This window comes from Tamandua tetradactyla, chromosome 2 (genome assembly GCF_023851605.1).
Source record: "Tamandua tetradactyla isolate mTamTet1 chromosome 2, mTamTet1.pri, whole genome shotgun sequence".
NCBI lineage: Eukaryota > Metazoa > Chordata > Mammalia > Pilosa > Myrmecophagidae > Tamandua > Tamandua tetradactyla.
The window spans coordinates 193,682,783-193,700,382 of NC_135328.1; the positions used below are offsets into that span (position 1 = coordinate 193,682,783).

Consider the following 17,600-nt stretch of genomic DNA (forward strand, 5'->3'; position numbering starts at 1 on the left):
TTTCCCTCACTAGCCTGTGAGCCCTCGGGAAAGGGACACTTTTTGATTGAGAGGAATAATTTCTGATCCTCTTAGGTACATTGATTTTGCCAAGAGAACCTCAAATGAATTTGCTAGTTTTCAGAGCCCATTTGACTGCTGAGAGGAGGACATTCTGGGAGATGCAGGATGCCAGGGTTCAGCCACAGTGACTTTTTAGCAGATTCTGAAAAATCAGCAATGGCATGTATCTGCAAGGCTAGCACACAAGCATGGGAAGGACCAGACGGATCCAGAAGTACTAAATGACCACACAGGTCAGACAGAAACAAATAAGGCAACAGACTATTTATTGTGGTTTAAAATACATCAAAACCAAGCCCCTAGCTGTTGTGAATATCAAAAGAAAACCTGCCAGCACAGCTTCAAACAAGTCTGGGAGGCCACATCAGGCCAGCAGGGGAGCAGAGTTCCAGGGACAGAGACAACCCCCTTGGTGGGGCTAGGGGAGCAGGAAGATGCGACTACCCCTGGAGATGACCATCTCTGTGCTGTGCAAGGTGGGAGGGCTGGAGAATCAGCTCAGCAGGTCTTGGTCCTCCCCCATTAGACACCAGGGCAGCCCTCAGCAGGGTCACATGGTGGGTGGGAGAACCATCAAATAACATTCTCTTACAGAAAGTGCCTGAGCCCAACCCCTGGTCCAAAAACCTCATGGAAAACAACAAAAAAGTGCTGCCAAAATCTCTCAGAACCCTGTGTATATGAAGCTCTCAGCTGGACAAAGGTCCTGAACACAAGCTACTGTTAGCAGAGCCACGAGCTCTGGGGCTGTGAGCCTCCCCTGCTGTGGTCCCCTGGAGGAAAAGCTAACAATCCAAGAAACCAAGACAGAACAACTCTTGGTCCTAAAACTGAGGTCAAATGCACGGGGCCTGCCCGGGCGAGGAAGGCACTGGCCTTCATTCATAGACTGGCCACCTCTCCTGCATCTGGCCTGTGGGGTCAGCACCCAGCCACCTGAGCAAACTTTGGAAAGCAGAGCAAGCAAAGCAGCTGTACTGATTGGTGAGGTTTGGTCAATGAAGATGAGAAAGGGATCCCAAGTCCTGCCTACAGTTTGGCCTGGCCAGCTAGAAACTGCTAGAGCTGAGAGCAGAGGTTCTGCTGGCCCCAGGCCCAGAGTCCTTACTCAGGAAGCCAGCTGGGGCACCACCCGTAGGTAGTCTCCCATACCACCCCCCCTGGGGACTTTAGTGAGGTAGCTGAAGTGAGGCAGGCAGTTACATGAGCCACTCCAGGTCTCTTCATACTCTTCAAGGGGTCAGTGGCTGCCTCTGCCTCCTTCCTAGGTTTCTTCAACTCAGCAAACCCTGTATAGAGCTGGCAGCTCTACTCCAGCCTGGGCAAAGGGCTTGGGGAGGGAGAAAGCCTGCCTGGAACAGAAAAAGGCAGGTTTGGGGATCATCCTACTCAGGGATTCCAAAGAGAGGATACAATCCTGGGAAACCCTTCTACACAGGAGAGCAGTAATTTCAGCCATGGATGGCACACAGGTTTCCATATTTCTACCCACTGCTGGGGCAGACCTCGATGACAAGACAGAATGGAGATTAGCAGGAAACACTGAAGCAGAGTGGTGGTCCTTGCCAGGGGTGTGGGATGGAACACGGGTGTCTGACACATCAGCTGTCTCTGGTCTAAGTCATAACGTGATTCAGGAATACTCGTCATTCCCTACGAACCTACTCTCCTGAGGGATTAAGTCAAGGGCTGAAAGAGAGTGGGCTAGTTGTGGAAGATGAAAGGAGTCGTAGGACAATCAACCAGCTTCAAGGAAAGACAGCTAGAGGGGAAGTCCCAACCGTTCTATCCATTTTGGTCTGTGGCTCCCTCACTATGCTGCAGTCAAGGCCCAGCTGGAGATGGGGCAATGTTGCCGAAACCCAGCAGAGCCCTGCTTCCTAAGACTCATTCTGTCGTCCCAGAAAACTGCTTGTATGAAGATAGGCTAATACACTGACAGATTTGCATTCAGTGGAACTTTCAGAGTATAGAGTAGTGTAAACTGGGGAGGACAACTGCAGCCTGCTTGTGGATTTCTGAGAGTATCATCTAGCCTGTGGGCTTCCACACAGGCAGGGCTGGAATCCCAGGGAGGACAGACCTCAGCTCTTGGGCAAAAAAGGGGTACCAGGAAATGAAGCAAACTTCAAGGATTGCAATCTGGAGTGAAGAAGTGGAAAGGGACACATAAAGCCAAGGGAGCAGTTGGACCTGGGGCCAAACAACTGCTGCACGGATACAGAGGTGGAGGGAAATCAGAGGATGCCTCCCAGGATTTAAACCCATAGGCAAGCTTGTGGCAAAACCATCAGAAACCCTTTCCTTTCTCTTACTCTAAGGAATCCAGTCTCACCAAACAGAAAACCTCAGCACCAACTTGGCAAGGGAGCCAGGTGGGGTAGGGGTACACTGGAGGCCAGAACCCACCACCATAGCATGCCCCCCTCCTTCCTCAGCAGATCCTCAATACAAACACTGTCGTGTGCAAAAAAAAAAAAAAAAAAAAAAAAAAATCCTTTGGATGATCTCTTGTCAATTGTTTGTGCAGGCTAGAGAGGCACCTGTGAATGATAAGGCTACTGAGAAGCATCACTGGCCTGATCCTGACACACCCAGAGGGCAGGTGAAGCAATGCCTGGGGGACTCCCTACCAGCACATCATCCCACAGAAACATTCTCTGGCCCCTCATCCTGGGTGAGAAAGCAGATCATCAGCTCTGGGTGCCCTGCCAAGGCTCTACCTGGGGACACGTTTTTCAGATCAAAGGAAGTAAAGGAGTTTCCGGGGTGCTGGAAGAGCCTGAGCTGCCCAAGCCCTGCTCACAAGAGAAACACAGTCAAGGCCTGTCACCTGAGCCCCAAGGGTTGGGAGGCAGGAGAAACACTCAAGCCACTTGTCCTTCCAGCTCACTTAGACGGCACCACAGATGACAGCTCTTCTTTTATGATTCTTCAGCTCACAAAAGAGCCAGTGACCTTATCTGTATACAACCCACTCCCAATGCAAGTCCATTTTACACTTACAGATATAAATGTAGGAGGTCTTGCACATATGCCATATATATATGTAAAACGGATCCACCAAATCCAAAATTGCAAAGTGTCAAATGCCAGCCAAATAGCACTGTACTGCTTAGTGATAGGAGGCTTGGATGGGCCAGCCTGGCTGGGCTGCCTGCTCCCTTCCCAGCATACCCAAAGTGCCAGGCTCTCTAGGCCATGGTGGCGCTGGGCTCCTGGGGCCCTGTTTGGCCCGTGGCTTCTGTGCTCAGTGCTCCAGGGCAGCAGGCAGCTTCTGTGGCCCTTGAGGAATTAGGTGCTTGTGCCCTGGGCGCCTCACCACCCTGCTCCTTGGCAACCTCTGGGCCACTGTCAGGAAAAAGGCCCTGGCCACCGGCGCTCAGGTCTTGTACCCTCTTGTTCAGATCATTGCGCTCAGTCTGCAGCGCCCGGCATAGCTTCTCCAGCCGCTGGATTTTCACCTGCAGACCCTCCAGCTCCTTGTCGCGGAGTGCTTTCTGTGGAGAGGACAGGCCCTCAGTGCCACTCTGTCACATTCCACCCCTCCCCCCCAACCAACTTTCACTTTAAAAGGCCAGTGTCAAAAGCCAGTCCCCTTTTCTAGTAAATAGCCATAGTTTATACCATGATGTGGCTGTAGCTGGGGGCAGGATGGTACAGAAAGACAGGGCTTGGAGATCAGACAATGTATTCTTCCATGACCTCACCACATGACCCTGGAAAAGTACTTGGCTTTTAAAAAAGCCTATTTCTGTATCTGTTAAACAGGACTAAAAACACCACCTGAAGGGGAGGTTCAATGAACTGGCCCATCTCGGAGGTTCAGCAGGGCTGAATGAGCACTGAGCAGCAGCTGTTGGAGCAGTATTAGGTCCTTTTCCTACCTCTCAAATCACAGATCCACGAGTTACATGAGCCACACTGCAAGTGAACCACGCACATCATCGACATCTGCTGGCTTTTTTTTCTAGCTCTTTTCTTTCATTTGCTCCCTTTGCTCCCACTGTAGACCTACCATTGGGTTTGCCTCCTCCCCTGGGGCAAGTAGCCAGGACTGCCTTTGGCTGTGGACAAGCGTGTCTGCAAATCCCAGCTCCATTTTGCACTAGCTGCATCATGCAACATATAGGAAAGGGCCCAATAATCAATAACTGCATGGCTTCCCCCATCAGTCTGCAGCCCCCACTTGGCCCACCTCCTCAGCCATCTCCAGCAGGGCTTTGTTGCTGCTCTCCCACCGGGACCGATACATGGTGGTTTCTTTCTCCAGCTTCTTGATCTTTTTAGTCATCTAAGTTACATGACAGACAGAAAAAAATGATCAGGGGGTGGATTGCCTGTGAGTCTATGTCTCTAATATGGGAAGTGGTCCAAGAGGGCAAGGCATGACAGGGTGCAGCCACCCCTTCTTTGCCTCCTCAGGGATTTGACCAAGTTAAATGCCCATCACCACCAACAAGCAATGACAACACTGCCCCTTCTCCAGGACACTCTGGAGGGTGCACCTACCACCAATGTTTCCCTCAGAGGGGGATCCCCCCAATGGCCTATCTGTAAAACAGACCCACCAAATCTGAAACTGCAAAGTGTCAAATGCCAGCCTCATTACAGGAAGCAGCATCCCCTGGAGTACTATAGAGATGGGGGTTTCCCAAAGGCAGGCTAAGTGCTCAATTCCGAAAGACATAGCCTGCTCCCCAGCCACCTACACCCAGCCTGGGCCAGTGTTACCTTTTCCATCTCCTGCTTGAATGTGGTAAACACCTCACTGCTTTTGGAAAGAGTATTCTGGAACTCTTCAAACTTCTCTGTGTATAAGGCAAGCTGGATGAGACAGAGGCCCACATGTGAAACCAGGCTTCTCTGGAGAGACCTCTGATCAACATCCCACCCATCCTTGGCCCTCTGGCCCAATAGTTCTATTGAAACCATTTTTCTTTAAAATAAAACAGACACTACATATTTGGAAGGATATAATCCAAAATGCTAACCCTCAAAAGTAGGATTTAGGATGACATATTTAACCTTTATGTTTATTTTCAGTATTTTCTTCAGGAATCAAGTTTAACTTTTTAATTAAAAACAGCATTCTGTTCCATCTCCTCAAGAGCAGCACAGTACTTCTAGGATAGAAGTGAAGTCCTCTGAGCTCACCTAGCTACCTGGTTACCACCATACAGGTGCTGGGCAGGTCCAGAGAGAACAAAGGCTCACCCAGGGTCACATGAGAGTCAGAGGCAGAGTTGGTCCTATAATGAGGACCATTTCCCTCCCACCACGATGGGGCCCTGTGAGGCAGGGTATACTGTCTTACCTGCTGCTTCAGGTGAGTCTCCTGCTGCTTCATCAGCTCGCACATCCTCTGGGACTCCACTGCCTCTTTGAGGAGCTATTTCCAAGATAGGACCCCAGATTGTCAGAAGCTTCCAGCTATGTTTGGTCTTTTTTCAGCCATAAGCACCAGAACCCACTGTGGTTTCCTGAGGCTCTCAGACTGGTTTCTGAGGAAGCAGTGTCCTCTCTGGCCAGTCAGCAACCTCTCTCACACAAACATGACTATCAGCTGAGCCTGAACCCAACCCACCTCCTTTTATTCCACCCCTGGCTGCCCCTGGGGCCCAAGCCTCACAAAATCCTTCTCCCGTTGGTGTCTCTCCTCTGCCTCCTTCAGCATTTCTTGGGCCTGCTGGAGCTTGGCATCCACGAGCTGCTGCTGCAGGTCCTTGTGTTTGAAGACTTTGTCGATATGCTGCAGGAAAGTGTGGTGTGAAAAGTCTGCCTGTCAAGAGCTCTCTACCTCAGCGAGGCCCAGTGGCTGCAGGGACATCCCATGGGCAGAGATCAGAGTTTATGTCCCATAAATCTGACAGGCTGGCCACCTGCATACAGCACAGCACAGAGGTCCTGCTTTCCTGGAAGGTTTGCTCCCCAACCTCATACTCTTTCCCCATCTTTGGAGGCAGTCCTGTAGAAGCACAGCAGTTTGGGATAGTCTCAGCTTTAGGGAAGCTAAGCAATAAATATAATCAATACTCCAGGCCCAGGATGGATCCCTCTATAGGGCTGGCAACCCTCACTTTTGCAGCCCCTGACTCCCTTAAATGAGAAGGCAAAAACTGTGCCACTAGCAATAAAACAGATTGACTCGGTTGGCAGAGATTTGCCTTATCTCTAAGTGAAGACTAGACAAACGGATGCATTCCAAGGAATAGCCACCGTGAGTGCTAAAGGAGCAGTGGGAACCTGAACAAGGGATGGAGGGAAGGTGATGGACTTAAATGCTACTTCAACGGTAAAATCTACTGAACTTACTGAAATAAGGGATGTGGGAAATTTTATTTATATCTTGGATGGGGTGGGATGGGTGAGGTGGCTTGGAGGCAGGCCCAGTTTGGGGCATGATGAATTTCTGTGGCCTGTGATCTGAGGTTCAGAGGCTCAGAGGGGACAGGATGGAAGGGCCTTGAATTGACTAGGGAGAGGTATAGATGAGAAGCAAAAGAGCCTCATGGACCCAGATCCCCGCCCCCACAGGCAGTACCAAATCCTATTGTGTCTCAGGGGGAAGGGGGTGGGAAGAGACAGAGAGTCCTCAGCTTCTTGAAATGAGTGCCTCACTCTGTGATGACCAAGGGAGCCTCCATGTGTCTCAGTATAGAGGAAACAGAACCAAACCAATTCTCTGCAAAAAAATGTAGTACGAGCAGCCCTGTTCCCAGAGGGTGAAAACGTGAGAGGTGGGCCAGAGGAGCTGCCTCCAAGGCCTGTGTGCATGACCACCACACTGGGCTGTGAGCACAAGAGGGCAGGGTACTGCCATTCTCACCCACCACCACACCCCAAGGGCCTAGGAAGAGGCCCGGCCCAGAGTACGTCTGTAGTGTCTGTCTGCTGAGTGGACACATGTCCCACTCCTATAAGCCTTCTAAGGTAGATGTAATTCTCCACGGCCCCAGAGCAGCCAAGTGACTGGTGTAGGAACCCAAAGTAGCAGAGAGATTAGAGTGCCTGGGCAGCAGCCCCAATAGCCAAGGCGGTGGCAACCTGCACTTTCAAGTGGCAGGGGCAGCAGGGCAGCAAGGAATCAGAGAAAGCAGCTCCTGGAATCCATCACTGATACAGGCCCAGACACTCCTCTGCGATTCCAAACTCTCAAAAGCTCTGTAAATGGGAATTGTTGTTAGCTGGCAATCAAACCTGGCCTGTACCACTGTGAGGCAATTTCTAATCTATATGAGTATTCAGAAGTTTCACTGCATAAATATTAATGTGTTTGATTTGGGGGTGCTGACCCAAGATCCTCCTGGGGGTGCCACATAATCTATACATCTGCATTATCTTCCTTCTAAAACCTAGACAGTTCTAAATTCCAAAATATACCTGACCCTATACTTGGGACCAGGCACTGGGGACAGTAGTTGTATAGCCACAATGAGTCTCCACTTCTCTGAGCCTCAGTTTCCGTGCCCATGGGAAAGATATTATCACTTCCCTCCCAAGGAAAAATGAGGAAGAATGCAATGGGGCCTGAAGAGCACTGTGCTGACACTTGGTCACATGGGCCCTCACCATGCCCTGGCCATGACCACCTTCTGTGACGCTTTTACCTCTTCTCGTAGCTCATACTGCTCAATGAGCTTCTTCAGCCTCTCGGCCAGCTCCATGTTCTCCTGGCGCAGCTTCGAGTTGCGCTCGTTATGCTGCTCCATCTGTAGCTGAATGTCATTCAGTGTCATCTGGAAGTGCGAGGTCACCTCCTTACGCTTCTCCTCCTCCTCCCGGGCCCGCTGTACTCCTTCTTCCTGGGCAGAGAAGGTAGTCCCAGCTCCATCACCTGGAGCTTCCTGGTCAGCCTCAACAATGCTCCCCTAATGCTCCAGAATGGTCCCCACCAATAGTCCTCTTTGCTCCCAAATGAAGAGCAGCCAGGCTCCAGGGATGTTGGGCGATGGGGACTCTTAATGAATCCCTCTGCATATCAGATAGAAGTAAGAGACTATCTACCTAGAAAAATGCAGGCATACATGTGAGGTCCATTCTGAAGCAATCCGAAATCTCCTGGATAAGTATTTCAGATTAAGCATCCTCATTTTAATATGATTTCATCTCTACCCTCTATGCCCAGAAGACCAAAGTATAAAAGTTCAGTTATAGTCAGGCTTGGCAAGGTTTTGCAGAACTAGGCACTCAGACACTGCTGGTGGGAGAGTACACTGGTCTTGTTGGAAAGCAATCTGGCAAAATCTTTTAAAATTTAAAACTTGCATATTCTTTGGTCAGGCTATTTCACTTCTGAGATTTGTCCTACAGATAAATTCTATATAATATAGAAGGGATATTGCATCAGGATATATAGAACAAGAACTCCCACTGTACCATCAATAAAATACATTATATCCAAACAGTGACACTGTTAAAAAGAATGAAACAGCCCTATATAAATTGATGGGAAAGAAAAGGCATTCCGGAAAGTGAAAAAAAATGAATGCGATACAAAATAGTACACCAGAAAATTTCACGAGAAAATTGTATGTAAGATTTCATATGTTCAGAAGGCTTACTTACATATAAGCAGGTTTGCTTTACAGCAGTTTCTGCCAGGCAGTGGAAATGGGAAGAGTGACAACTATTACCTTTAATTTCTTTTTATTTTGTCACCTGTGAATCCGTCACATCAAATCACATTAAATTTGTAATGTTTAAAAGACAAGTTTTTAATTAACAAAAAAAAGAACAAAAGAAAGTTGCAAAAACCTAGATATTTGGTGATTCAAATTGCATAAGAATCATTTAAATTTGTGAGGATATGCAAATGAAAATAATCTAGAGGTCATGGTAGTGACCTGGCTTTAACCCCAGACTGACCCCATCCCAGGAGAAGAGCTGCTTGTCAGTGCTGGGCCTCTGGGCAACCCATAGATTGCTATTTAATCAAGAAATATGGAAATCACTGTATTTTAGGTTCTCTTTGTTCAGCTTAACCTTCACCTTGTATAATACCAGTATGTGTCAAACTGCAAACAGTTACAAGGTAACCAAGGTGGAGCATTACAGGGGAAATCCTATTTTTGCACCCAAGCCTTTGCTACTTCTTCAGGGGAAAATCCACCAAAGGTAAGTGGAAGCCAAACAAATTCCAGGTTATCCCTTGCAGAGGCGCCTACCTTGAGGGAGCGGTTGTGCCGCTGTAGCTCCCGGCACAGGCTCTCCAGCTTGCTGCGGGCCAGGACAGCCTTGCTGTGTTCCCCACGCAGGTGGTCCTTCTCCTGCACCAGCTGGCTCTGTTTCTTCTGTAGGAGCTTCATCTGCTTCTGTGAGTTCCGGTGCTCCTCTAGCTGGAGACAGGGGGGCAGTGAGCACCCTATGGTGTTCTCACAGATGGGGGTCATCATGCTGCCCCCAGCCCTGTGCCCTCCAACTCCAGCTGTAACAGCTGAGGCGACCTGAGCTCTCTCACACCCAGGCACCGCCCATTTGCTCCTCACAATAACCCAAACCCCATCCTAAGTATAAGGAAACAGACACTGAGATAGGATAAGCAGGGGGCTGCACAGCCAGGAGATCCGGTTTCCATCTCTAGCTCTGACTCCAGAGACAAAGCTCTTAAGAGTCTTCACACCACTGCATTACGCCAAGCACTCTAGATGAGACCACCTGCCTTATGCTCAATACTCCCCATCACACCCCCCTCACTATTTTAAGACTTTGACACCGGTTAACCATCTCTCTCTCCAATAATGATTCCTAATACCATTTTTGGTCGCTTCAAAGCAGACAGATGATCTTACTAACTCCCTGGCCTCCCTTAGCCTCTTCCACAGACTGCCTCCCCCAACCCCACCCCATCCCACCCCACCCTGTCCAGACCCAGCGCAGGCCCATGCCAATGGTCCTTTTCAGCACTGCCAACTAGAAATAAAATGCAAGTCATGTATACAATTAAAATTTTTCTACTGGCCACGTTAAAACGGTTAAAAGAAATAAATGAAATTAATGCAAATCACAGTTTTTTAAATCCAATATCCAAAAGACTATTATTTCAATACAGTATCAATGTAAACATTTTATTAGTGAGATGTTTTACATTCTTTTGTCCTAGGTTTTTGAAATCTGATGTGACTTTACACTAAAGCACATCCAAATTCAGACCAAACATATTTCACTTGGCTGATGGCTACCATCCTGGGCAGCACAAGTCTAGACCTTGTCATTACCAGAACTATACTCAATCTCCAATATCTTCATTTCTAGCATCCCAGGCCAGAACCATCACCCATCTTTCTAGCTCATTCCCTCTGACACCTGTATCCCCAACAAGCTGCTGACCCTACAAGACCTCCAATCCATTCCCCCAACCCTCCTTTCACTGCTTCCCTTCTTAACCTGGCTTAGATTCCTTACATCCTCAACTCTCTCAGCCCTTTCTCCCAGCAAAATTCCAAGCCCAAATCAACCACCTGCTTCCTCTGCACGTGCATTGATGTAATCCTGCTAGAAGGATCTCACTTTAAATTCACAGCCACAGCTCAGGTGCTGAGCGGCTCTTCTCTGCCCAGCAATCCTACATTTCCCATGCTATGCACGTTTCCTCTCTTCTAGACAACTCTTTCAGCCTTCTCCTCCAAGCTCCCCCACTCCAGCTATGCCTGTCTTTTCAACATCTCTGAGAGATGACAGAGGCAACCAGAGAAGTGCATATACCCACCAGTCCACCTGCCCCTGTGTGCCTCATCCTCTCCTTCAGTCACGAGGACCTGGCTGCACTCCTCACCAAGGCTGACCCCACTGTTTTGTGCACTGGACTCCATATTCTCTCTTCAGCTGAAGCCCATCACTTTAGTACCTTGCTCCCTCCTCTTGCGTCATCCATCCTTCCCTGGCTGGATCATTCTGAAAGGGTGCTATTTTCTTTTTAGTCTTTCTTTTATTTAACGCTTACAATAAGGCAAGCTTTCCCCTTTTTTTATAGATGAGAAAAGTTCCTTACAGAAGATTCCAGCTAATAACAGGATGGAATAAAAGAACGGCAATGATCATTGATGGATGAATCCAGTCATTCAAATTCTGACAGGGAACCTGACAAAGTAAGGCTCTGACTGGTGAAGTAAGGCTCCGAGTGGTGAACACTAGTACACCACTAAAAGTGGGGAAGCCGTCCTTTGTATCTCCTGGCTTGCAATGCAAAGTAGAGTGCTACCTATTAAGAATTCTTGTCAAGGGCGGGCCGCGGTGGCTCAGCGGGCAAAGTGCTTGCCTGCTATGCCGGAGGACCTCGGTTCGATTCCCGGCCCCAGCCCATGTAACAAAAAACGGAAAAACAAAATACAATAAAACAAGAAAATGTTTAAAGATGTTTCCCTTTCTTCCTTCCTTCCTTCCTTCTCTCTGTCTTTCCTTTAAAAAAAAAAAAAAAAAAAGAATTCTTGTCAAAAAAGTTTAATCTATGTGATGATAGTGTGAGACACTGATTGTACACCATGGATAGAATGTATGTGTATGAAGATTTTTCAATAAAAAATATATACATATGTAAAAAGTTGAACCTGAATTGGATCAAGCTTCTAGAGCTAACTTCTACTCCCTTCTAGGAAATAAGGAGGAAAAGGAACAAGTTAAATGCCTCCACAAGGAAGAAAGACAGCTAGAAAGTGGGAGAGCCTACAGGATAAATGACCTGGTTTCTGCAATAAGTCAATGCCATGGAAAAAAAGAGGGGTGGTGAGGGAAAGACTGCTCTGGAATAAAAGGACTTAAGGGCTGTAATAACCAAATGTAATAAATGGAGCTTGTTTGGACCCTGATTTGATCAAAGTGACACTTCAAACAACTGGGGGAATTAGACTATGGATTGGATTTCAGAGAATATCAAGAGACTAGTGTTAATTTTGTTAAGTATGATAATGACACTGTGGCAAGTCCTATTTTTGGAGGATGTCAACTAAAGCATACAGTGGCACAATGACATAGTGTCTGGACTCAGGTCAGGAGCTAGGGCTCTACCAACTGGGACTCATCATTTGAGAAATTTCTTTCAAGGGATGTAAGGTTGTTCCTCCTATTGTTAACCCTGAAGAGGATGGCTGGGCCTTAAACCCCATTTCACAGATGGAGAAAAGACTTAGAGGCTAAACAGGAAATAAGCCACCCACCTGCCCCTCTACCCCTAACACCATGCCAGAAAGCTAGCTGACTTTCCAAAGGCAGGGAGGGTGCAAGGGGAGGGCTGGAACTGACCAGTTCAGCATACTTCTTGCACAGAGCTGCCAGCTTCTCCTCTGGAGTACTTAGCGTGTTCAATGTCTGCATCAGCAACGTGATCTCCTTCCCTGCAAGGGAAGCAAAGGCATGCACACCTTTCTCTGCAGGTCCCCAAGCCCTGCCAAGCCTGGGCCCACCCACGTGAGCCTGGAAGCAGCATCACCTCACCCCCTCACCAACATTTATATTTCTGCTTGTTGAACTGGTTGCCTTCTCTGCTAGACTGTATGCTTCCTGAGGGTTAGGGCCAACCCACTCCTGCTTGCCACTGCAGCACCAGCACCATTCACAGTGCCTATCACAGAGGAACATGCTCCACAAATGCTTACTAAGCATCACTAGTGGAAGGAAAAACCTGCCTGCTCTACCAAAATAACAAAAGATATCCACCTGTGAGTTATGTGCTACTGTTTCAACGCAAGAAAGGCCCTGCCAAAGAGAAAGGATCCAAATGGGAATGAGTCTCCTGGCCTCTTTGAGGAGTACTAAACTTCCTGTCAATAGAAAGCCAAATGATGAATTTTAAAAAATATATACCTCGGGGTGCGAGGTATATACTTTCATTGGTAGAATTCATTGGTAGAATTCTCGCCTGCCTTGCGGGAGACCAGAGTTCGATTCCTGGCCCATACAACTTCCCAAACAAAGAAACCAACAAAACAAACGATTCAACAAATGGTGCTGAAGTAACGGGATATTCACATGGAAAAAGAATGAAATGTGACCCCACTATACAGCATACAAAAAAAAAAGTATATATCTTCTATATACGTGATCGTAAGATTTTTTTTTTTAGTATTTCCTCTTTAAATTAGGGCCACAGGCAGAGGGTAGGAAAGTGGGGAAAAGGATATGCATATAATGTCACCCAACCTCAATTCTTAATACCCTTATTCTGAAGGCTGTCAAGTGACTGTCGGTCACCATCTTTTCTGCACTGCCTGTGCCTGAGTCAATCTCCTTTCTACCCTGCAGGGCCACTTACACCCAGGGACCTCTAGTGTCAGCCTTGGGAGGCTCCAAGAGATGGGTACAGACACTGCAAATCTCTAGAACACAGGGCAAATGCAGTCCATGGGTGGGTTTTGTTTGGCTCATAGCATTTTGTCAACAGTTAAAAATCTAGAGATTTTACTTTAGATTCTTGGTTTTTTCTTAAAAAACAAAGAAACAAAATTCCAGATGCACGAGCCTGTAGTTTTGCATGCTATCAATTGGCTGAGATAAAGTGAATGAAATAGGCAACTCTCTTGGTCCTCATGGGGCTCCCTGGCTAGCCTGTGCAGACAATTGAGTTTTTGACCCCAGTCTAGTCCAATCCTTTCACAAAGCAAAGCTGAAATTAAGGCCAGAAGGAGGGAAGTATTTGCTCAAGGTGACACAGCAGATGAGGGATAGTTCTGGCTGGCAGACGGTCACCCAGGCCTCTGGCTCTCTGTTTCTCAAAGAGAGATCAGAATGGATGTCAGCCCTCACATGCTCCCAAGGCCAGGCGCCCTTGTGCAGTGAAACAACCTGTAGACCTCTATGCCACCCACTGAACTAAGTTAGGATGGTTCACTGCTCTGTGGAGTATTGTGTTCCTCTAACTTCTGGCAGAGCAGTTAGCACAAGTAATGTTGGGTCCCAATGCCTTCCCCTCAGCAGCCTCACATGTAGCTGCCCTCTGCTCACCGAGACCCTTGGCTTTCTTCTTTTCCTGTGGCCTTCGTTGGTCTCGGTCTCCGCCCTCGTCACTTGCTCGGATCTCCTCTGTGCATGGCTCCCCTTTAGAGGTCTCCTTCTCACCATTGATAACTTGGGTCCCTGGTTCAGGTTCCCCATTCCTTGCTGCATAGTTCCGAGACTTCTCTGCATCTTCAGGTTCAGTGGGCTCACCCTGGGCCCCATCCTCACCTGGGCCCCCCTGATTTATGTCCACACAGTATGTACTCAAGATGTCTTCCAACTGGCGGCTCAGCTCTTCAGAGACATCACGTAGGGGCCCAGACTGAGCAGTTTTGGCTTGAGCCCCTACAGCAGCAGATGAGGGACAGAATGAGAAATAAGATGGTTATACCACTGGTTGGGATTTTTCAGGCCCTGCTAAACTCCCTGGCTGGGGTTAAACACTGCCTAACCTCTTTAAGCCTCATTTTATTTACCTATAAAATAGTATAACTACCCCTTACCACCACCCAAGAAGGTGTGTTGTAAGCATAAGAGGTCAAGTACGTAAAGCACATTGCACCAGTTAGACATATAGCAGGAGCTCACTTTCTAGTCCATCACTTTCTCCTTCCCCCTAAAGCCATAGTTTGCTATTTAAAAAGTTCCAGAAATGCCTCAAATATAGACCCACTGGTGACTGATTTGTTACCTAACAGGACCTGGATTTGCAGGTTGGGTCTCTCATTTGACTGTCACTTGGCTAATCCTGTTAGAGCCTTTTCTCAAGAGAGTTCTGTTCCTGTGGCTGGAGGGGGAGGTTCTACCAACTCCCCAAGAAACGGTGGGGGTCACACAGACTCAGCACTGTCCTCTCTCAATCTACATCTCTGGCCTCTCACTCCGGAAGCTAAACCTGCGTACCACAGATTCCTCCCCATGACCACCGGAAAAGCAGAGCTGACACACACCCTCAGTCTTCCCTGGGGCCTGGCAGCAGGAACCTTCAGCTTCTGTCGCCGGAGTCGACTGGCTGGACCGCCCCAGGGCTCCCTCCGGTCCTGCTTCCGGTTGCCCTGGGCCGCTTTTTGGATTGAAAGTGTTGCTTGATTGCTTGGCAGCCCCATTCTTTTTGTCTTGGTTCTTCATTGTGGTTTGCGATGCTAGGTTAGCAGCAGATCCTTTAGAAACAAACACAGCTGCTATTTTCCAGACTTGGAAATTCTTCGCAGCCTCTCTGGATCAGAAATTCCAAGACCGGGCGAGAAAGCTCTTTAAAACAAACAAAAACAGATTGGCGGGCCTTCACCGGAGGGAGCCAACGGTTCTGCTGGTCATTGGGCTGACGGGGCAGTTTGGCCTGCCAAGGCAGGTTTCCGAGCTCCACTCCTGGAGCAGTCGAGGAAAGAGGCCTCTTTTTCCCCGAAGCCACTTCCCGGCACAACACGGCCCCCTCACCACAGGCAAAGAGCGGGATTGGCTCAAGGCCGGAGACTGACGTGGCGGGAGGCTCGATTCCCGATCTCTCCCCGCCCCCAAGCACCACGTGGGCCCCCATGCGCGCGCAGACACCCACGCCCCGCGCGCCCGCCAACGGTGTGCGCGACACCCCCGCGCATGCGCATAGGCATTAACCCATTCTCCGGCCCGAGCCCACGAGTGGAGTCAGCGTGATTCCTCCCACTGGCCGGAAGCATCAAGGCCCATAGGCCCTCCGATCGTCTCATTCCACTAGTCGCCACAGTACGCACCTCACCGCCCGACGGCTTCACCCGCTGTAGCTTCGCACCGGAAACCCTGGGCAACCGCTGCCGGCAGTGCCGCCGCCGCCGCCAATCAATAGCTCGCGCTCTCGCGGGGCTTGCTGGGAAAGACGAAGCGAAGCCGCCTTTTGAGGCCGCTTACGTTGGGAAGGCGGAGGAGGGAGAGGACTACGAGTCCCTACATGCACCGGGGTAGCTGACCGCAATTCCCAAGATGCAGTACATAGGGCTTTAGTCTTCTCAGTCAGATACTCAGGAGTTCTGAAAGCAGCTAGTCATTCTGCACAATACCCACGTCAACCTCTTTTCATACTACGTAGAAGCTATGACTCAGTCCCCAGGCCTGGCGCCTGGTTATTCTTTTTTGCATGCTTCCACCATCCCTTCACTCTTTACTGTGAACTTCTGTGGCTATGTACGAACTCCGAGGAGTCAGGGCAAGGGATAGAATCTTGAGCTGGGAACCAAACCAGTATTCCAGTCCTGAGTACACTAATTTGCTGTGTAGTGACTGGGTTCCTATTTGCTTATTCAAGGGAGGGGCTTTTAATAATAACAGTAACAGTTTGTTGACCGTTTGCTGTGTGCATTTCTGGTATCTACTAGTTCAATATTCAACTACTCATGGAGGTAAGTACTGTTGTTATTCCCATTTTACAGGTGAGGACAGTGGGGTAAAAGATAACTTGTCCAAGGTCATACTACAAATGGGTAGTTAGACCAGGGAGTCAAAACTAGAAAGTCTGTCACTGTCTTTCACCTAGAATAACCAAAGAAATAATCATGGCATATTTACGCTGAAGATGTCAAGGTAACTTGTGAAACTAAGTTTTTTTTACCCTCTTTCCTATCACCAACTTGGCCATTAGTCCCTCTTTGGAAGGGTCTGAGGGGTTCCTGCAGGAGAGGTTGGCTTCAGGCAAAGATTCCTAAGTCTCTTCTCTGGCCTACCTATTACAGAGTAAGTCCCAGTAGCACCAGAGTTAAAAAAGAAAGCCAAGTTTTTTTTTCCTTCCAAATGTGAGATTGCAATTCTTTATTGCCACCGCCTATAGATAATGGAATAATGGCAGACAATCCTTGTGCCTGGAATTTAAAGCCTACATGGTTTGGCTGCTGCCTCTTTCCAACCAACTCTCCTCTTTCTCCCTGCCTTTTGGCTCCAACTGTGCTTTTAGTATTTCTGCAATTTCCCAGGTTTTTGCAGGTCATATTCCCTCTTTCAAAATGACCCTCTGGCAAAAACAAAATTTTCTGTGGCTATGCTTACAGGTCACTTCAGTATGTTCTCAATCCTCTGCAGTCTGTCCTCACTCTAGTCTGGACAGAGTTCAATTACAGAATTATTCGAAACGGTTGAAATTACTATTTACTTACAAATCAAAGAACTGTTGACTAAATTTTCTAGCTCCAGAGCCTAGCACCAGTCTAACAGCACAGGCTTGGTTAAGATTTCAGGGCAGTGCTGGGCCTAATCTTCCCCAGCCCGTAGGCGGCACCAGTGTCTGATGGAACACTGAGTGGGAAGCAATGTGGTATAATGGTATGATGATAGAACTGAGGCTCAGAAAGACAGTGTCCTAAAGAGCCAGGATTTGAAATCCAGATTTCTTTACCCTACGTACTTGATTATTTCCATAACAGCATGTTGGAAATGTCTTGTGGAGGTATATGATAATAGGAATAGAGGAGGTAGGTGGGCAATAAGAAAAATTGATAGAAATATGAGTTAAAATGTTACTTTCTCCTTTGCTGGAAAAGAAAAATGGTAGTGATATTTGCACTTGACAGAGTGAGGAATACAATTGGGAATAGTGAGGATTATGGTAAAATAGAGCAGTTTTTGCAGTTTGTTGCCAAGCAGAA

The 17,600-nt window shown here is 48.2% G+C and overlaps 1 protein-coding gene across 3 annotated transcripts; it reads right to left on the reverse strand.

Moving 5' to 3' along the window:
- Positions 1–308: 308 nt before the first annotated feature.
- TXLNA (taxilin alpha) lies at positions 309–15,846 on the reverse strand. 3 transcript variants are annotated; one of them, XM_077150480.1, is made up of 11 exons: positions 15,723–15,846; positions 14,943–15,243; positions 13,999–14,337; positions 12,301–12,392; positions 9,231–9,401; positions 7,674–7,868; positions 5,696–5,815; positions 5,381–5,455; positions 4,798–4,890; positions 4,262–4,357; positions 309–3,563 (listed from the first exon to the last, which is right to left on the reverse strand). In XM_077150480.1, exons 2-11 carry the CDS (start codon positions 15,118–15,120, stop codon positions 3,258–3,260), a joined length of 1,665 nt encoding a protein of 554 aa, XP_077006595.1. In that variant the 5' UTR covers positions 15,121–15,243; positions 15,723–15,846; the 3' UTR covers positions 309–3,257. The 3 variants fall into 3 exon arrangements, with proteins under 3 accessions (XP_077006595.1, XP_077006596.1, XP_077006593.1); XM_077150481.1 differs by having other exon boundaries at positions 14,943–15,152; positions 15,723–15,826; XM_077150478.1 differs by lacking the exon at positions 15,723–15,846 and having other exon boundaries at positions 14,943–15,509.
- Positions 15,847–17,600: the final 1,754 nt, after the last annotated feature.